The sequence below is a fragment of the Talpa occidentalis genome, unplaced genomic scaffold (genome assembly GCF_014898055.3).
Source record: "Talpa occidentalis isolate TD23 unplaced genomic scaffold, MPIMG_talOcc4v2.1 talOcc4.16, whole genome shotgun sequence".
NCBI classification, from domain to species: domain Eukaryota; kingdom Metazoa; phylum Chordata; class Mammalia; order Eulipotyphla; family Talpidae; genus Talpa; species Talpa occidentalis.
Genome location: NW_023601653.1, coordinates 81,988,574 through 81,993,742, shown reverse-complemented (window position 1 = coordinate 81,993,742; position 5,169 = coordinate 81,988,574). Strand labels below are relative to the sequence as shown.

Sequence of the window (5,169 nt, the reverse complement as noted above, 5' to 3'; positions counted from 1 at the left end):
TTCCGAGAGCCAAAGCGTGGCTGCGCTATTATTTATTTCACCTTTTTTCCCTGCGTGGTTTCCTTTAGACACAGCGTCAGAGACAAACAGTACAGCGCCAAGCTCTTCTCGCCCTCTCTGCCCCTTCTCCCTCTCCCGCCGCAGTGTGTGAAGCTACTCTCAGTGTCGATCATAAGTGCTCTGGCCCCCACCCCCAGCCCCCCACCCTCGCCCCCACCCCATCTCACCGATGCCTCTGGCTGTGTCTGCCTCAGCTGGCGGGAGTTGCTGGAGGAGAGGAGGTGGGGGAGGCGTTTGGTGCCTGGAGGCTGGGGCCTGGGTGTTGGCGGGGGCCTGCTGCCCGGGGCTGGGCCCCCTCCTTGGTGATGATGATGGAATGCTGCGTGGAGGAGGAGGCAGAGGATGCAGCCCTGCCCGCCCTGGCCTGGACCTTGGGGAGGTAGTGGACCACAGCGCCCAGCAGCCGGCCCTGGAAGCCGCGGCTGAGGAAGTTGTAAAGGATGGGGTTGATGACGCAGTGGAGCATGGAGAAGCAGTCGATGATGTCGTAGAAGAAGTAGAGCAGGTGGGCCAGGTAGCAGTGCAGGGAGATGTGGGGCCCCTCCAGCGTGAGCAGCAGCAGGGTCACGTGGTAGGGCAGCCAGCAGAGCACGAAGACGGCCACGTACGCGCTCAGCAGCAGGCAGTGGCGCCGGCCCTCGGGCTGCCCGGACCTCCGGAGCCGGCAGGCCATGAGCACGTTGAAGACGGCGATGAGCAGGAGGGGCAGCAGGAAGCCCAGCACGGTGGTGGACAGGGCCACCGCCAGCGCCCAGGTGCTGTACGTCTCCAAGGGCGCCAGGAAGAGGCACATGGGCTCGGCGCTCTCTACCAGCTGCATGTGGACCACCTCGGGCAGCGGGATGAGGGCCGAGAGCACCCAGACGCCGGCACACACGGCCCGCCGCACGCGGTGCTGGTGGCGCTGCCAGGAGGGGGGCGGGCTGCTGAGGGTGACATAGCGGTCCACGCTGAGGCACACGAGGAAGAAGATGCTGCTGTACATGTTGGCAAAGTAGAAGTAGTGAGCGAAGCGGCAGGAGAAGCTGCCCCAGAGCCAGGTGTAGTCCAGGGTCACCTCCAGCATCCACACCGGCAGGGACAGCACGACGCCCAGGTCCGCCACGGCCATGTTGAGCACGTAGAGGCTCAGCAGCCCCGCCCGGCCCGAGCAGCGCCAGTTGACGCATATGACCAGCAGGTTCTCCACCAGCCCCACCACGAAGATGGCCAGGTAGAGCACGAACAGGGCCACGCGTTTGGTGTTCTCGCTCAGCTCCGTGTAGCACTCGGGCAGCGTGTGGTTTAAGAAGTAGATCAGTTCGGTCCAGTTGTGGATCTCTCCAAAGTTGTGGGTGAGCCCCTCGGAGGGGCTGGACCCCAAGCTCTCCTTGACTGACATTGGGACCAGCAGATGCCTAGTGGGGAGACCAGAGAGCTGGAGGAGAGAGGAGGCCTCAAAAAGCTGCCTTGCCCTCCCGACCGCTCCATCCCCTCCCCCCCAACCCCCCAAGGTAGGAGGCCCCAGAAACCAGGGGACTTCCGGGAAAGATTCTAGTCTGACGAGGCAAAGGAAAAAGTTCGGCTTTCAAACTGCGCATAAATTGTAGCAACTCACCTGCCAGCTTTGACTCAAGAGCAGAGAGGTTTGGTTGAGGGTTCTCCACGACGCTGACGCTGGGGGAGACCAGAACTATTTGCACCCAGTGAGATTTCTTCCCAGCGCGTCAGTCCCACCCCGTTTCCAGCCCCGGTGGTCACCGACTTCCCTTCCTTCCCTGCCGCACCACCCCTCGGCTTTCCTTTGGGGGCCGCCGTCAGGCCAACGGGGCCGTGGGTGTGGGACCCGCCTTGCACATACATGCACACGCCTCATTCATCCCTGGGAACACCCGTGGGCTGTGCACAAGAGACAGCTGCCCAGGTAGGCCCCGGCTCCTCCTTCCCTGAGAGAGGGCAGCACTCACCTGAGCTTCCCGTGGGCACCTCTGGCTCTGCAGGGCCAGCGGGTCTGGACTGTTGGGGAGCTGCGAGGAGGCTGCCAGGACGGTGGCTGGGGACTGGCTCTGCTGTGGGCGCCACAGCCCCCCTTCTCATCCAGGAAGTTGCATCACTCTTGAAGCTCTGTGGAGAGGGTCCGGGCTGGGCCTGCCTTCTCCCCATCCAGTTAGAGGGGAAGTCACAGCCAAAGAGCTGCTGTGCCGGGGCGGCGGGCGGGGGTGTGCGGTGGCCGGGGGGTCGCGCGGCCAGTTCTAAAGCTCCTCACACGCCAGCTGTGAGAATTTTCTCCTTTGAAACCACAGCTCTCTCCTCTGCAAAATGGGGACAATAGTATCTATTAACAGGGGCGTGGGGAGGGGTGAACGAGGCATCAAGGGGACGTGCGAATGCTTTACATCTGTGTCTTCCTCTCCCTAACTTGGCCTGGCACCTCCCTCTTCCCTGCCCGTCCTGACTCCTGGGCCTGTGAAACTGGCTGGGACAGCTAAGATAAACCTGAAAATCAATCAGACTTTTTTTTTTAATGTTTATTTATTTATTTCTGCACATAAGAACTGGGATACAGGCCAGAGGTATGGGGGTGAGAGGATTCACCAGAGTCAGAGCGGGGAGCAGAACAGGCAGACCGATGAAACACTCTGCTGAGGGGAGCAGCGGGGAGACAGGAGAGGTCTGCTGCGCCCTGTGGGGAGCTCCCTGGGGGGGGGTCGAACTCGTGCTGCAGAGTGTGGACAGGGCAGCTTCATAGGTTGTGTCTAACCCCTTGCGCCAGCGGGAGGCCCTCAGTCAGACTTTTAATCATTCTCACCCTTCCCCTGCTGGCTCACACCCACCCCTGGCATTCTCCCCACCTTCATATTGTCTGAGGTGAGAATGTGGGGGGGAAAGGCTGACTGTGGGGTGGGGAAGGAGGCTGCGCTGAGTCTCGGGGGTGTCTGGCTGGAGAGGGGAGAGAGGAGCATATTTCCCCCCCATATGTCCCCCCATGACTCCCAAGGCCGAGAGTGCATGAGTTTGTGTGTGTGTGAGCGTGTGTGTGTGTGAGCGTGTGTGTGTGCATGTGTGTGCGCGTGAGAGAGAAAAGAAGCCTGTAGGCTTGGGTTGTTGAACATCTTGTGTCAGTGGAGCTTCCTATGAGCACTTTCACCTCAGCATTTGATCCCTGAAGCACCCTTGTGAGGTGAAGGATGGGCCTCTTCACCCTCTGCAGGTCTGGGGGGCTACCTGCCACCCCGCTCGGAGCCACCCGAGCAGCGCCCCTGTTTTGTAGGATGTAGGGTGGAGTCATGTTGGCTGGAGGGGATTTGGTATATGACCTGTGAGGTGGAATTCCCATCACAATAGTAACCATTTTAAAGGGAGCAATTCAATGGCACTTAGCACATTCCATTACGTGCAACCCCTGCCTCTATCTAGTTCCAAAATATTTTCAGCACCCTAAAACAAAATTAAATACTCATCCCCCTTTGCCCTCTTGCCTCCTCACCCCCGCAACCACCATTCTGCTTTCTGTCTCCGTGGATTTACCTGTGATATATAATATAAATGGAGTCATATATGACCTTTGTCTCTGGCTTTTTTTTCACTTAACATATTTATGATTACATTACATTGCAATCCGTAACACTGCAGAACATGGGAGCATGTGTCTGCATTCCTTTTTTATGGCTGAGTAATATTCCATTGTATGGCCATAACACTCCTGTTTATCCAGCCAAGCAGGGGATTATCGTTTTACTGTGATAAAATAAACATGGCTTCACGGTGCATTCAGTACGTCCACATTGCTCTACAGCCGTCACCACCCCTCACCGTCTCCACGGGAGGAGCTGTTTTTAATTTTGCAGTTTTCTTAAAGCCTCCTGTAGAGAACTGTTTCTCTACTACAACCCTGACGCCACAGGTGTAGGGTTTTCTCCCCCGCCCCCACCAACCATTTTTCCACCTTTCCAGACACCAGCTGGGTGTTTATTAAATTGAACACTTGAACTCAATTCTGACATCATCCACCCAGAACTGCATCAGACTCCATGGGTTTAAGGGTTCAACCCCGCAAGTCCTCTTCACTTGGGATGCAGTGGGTCCCCAGGGGCTCCACACATCTACTCAGCAGGGGTATAAACTCGGGCGTTCCCACATGTCTTCCACACTTTGGATAATTTACTGGAGCAGCTCATGAAACTTGGGGAAACATTTACTAGCTTACTATAAAGAGTACAGATGACTAGCCAGATAAAGAGGTACATAGGGAAGGGTCTTGAGCCTCTGTCCCCATGGAGTGGGGTACACCCCTCACCCCCGCCATGGGGATGCATTCACCAATCTGGACGCTTTACCAACCCTATAATTTCAGGACTTCATCACAATCAATTAACTCAGTCTCCAGCCCTGGCCTCTCCTAGGAGGGTAGGCGTTGAGATAGAAAGTTCTAAACTTCTAATCAAGCCTTGGTCTTTCTGGTGACCAGTGTTTATCTTGAAGCTGCCTAGGAGCCCACCCAGAGATCCTCATTGGAACAAAGCATTCCCTTATCACCCAGGAAAGGCCAAGGGATTCAGGGGCTCTGGAAGGTGCTCCTCGTCACCTCCGTCACCCGGGAAATCAAACAGGTGTGAGGAGCTCTCTGTGAGCAAGTGGGTGGGCACAGAGACCAGATACATATTTCTTATTACGTCACCCCTCCGCTCACACATCAGACCACTTTGAGATCAAGAAATCTCATGATGGGGCCTCCCCGGTGGCGCAGCGGTTGAGCGCTGGGTTGCGAAGCTGCCCGCGGCCTCTGCGGCGCCGGTTTGATCCCCGGCTGCTCCCCGGCCACCGGAGGAGGGTCCCACATGGCGCGCAGACCTCTCCTGCCGCCCGCTGCTCCCCTCAGCAGTGTACTTCGTCAGTCTGCCTGCTCTGCTCCCCGCTCTGGCTCTGGTGAATTCTCTCACCCTCCTGCGCTTCTGACTGTACCCAGTGCGTGTATAAACAAAACAAACAAACAAATAAATAAAAACATGCCTCTATAAAAAAAAATTCTTTAAAAAAAAAAAAAGAAATCTCATGATGAGCTTTGATGATGTAAAATCATCGATGTTTACTTTGATTTTTCAGACGGTCTCCCACTTACTCCCCCGTTTC

General features: G+C 56.6%; 1 protein-coding gene across 4 annotated transcripts; it reads right to left on the bottom strand.

Moving 5' to 3' along the window:
* Positions 1 to 222: 222 nt before the first annotated feature.
* GPR182 (G protein-coupled receptor 182) lies at positions 223 to 2,093 on the bottom strand. Of its 4 annotated transcripts, none has more exons than XM_037515451.2 (3): positions 2,007 to 2,093; positions 1,658 to 1,732; positions 223 to 1,477 (listed from the first exon to the last, which is right to left on the bottom strand). In XM_037515451.2, exon 3 carries the CDS (start codon positions 1,439 to 1,441, stop codon positions 251 to 253), a length of 1,191 nt encoding a protein of 396 aa, XP_037371348.1. In that variant the 5' UTR covers positions 1,442 to 1,477; positions 1,658 to 1,732; positions 2,007 to 2,093; the 3' UTR covers positions 223 to 250. The 4 variants fall into 4 exon arrangements, with proteins under 4 accessions (XP_037371348.1, XP_037371346.1, XP_037371347.1 ...); XM_037515449.2 differs by having other exon boundaries at positions 1,658 to 1,716; XM_037515450.2 differs by having other exon boundaries at positions 223 to 1,457; positions 1,658 to 1,716.
* Positions 2,094 to 5,169: the final 3,076 nt, after the last annotated feature.

Excerpts from the sequence above, each read along its gene's own strand:
- GPR182 (XM_037515451.2), bottom strand. The coding sequence starts at position 1,441 with ATGTCAGTCAAGGAGAGCTTGGGGTCCAGCCCCTCCGAGGGGCTCACC.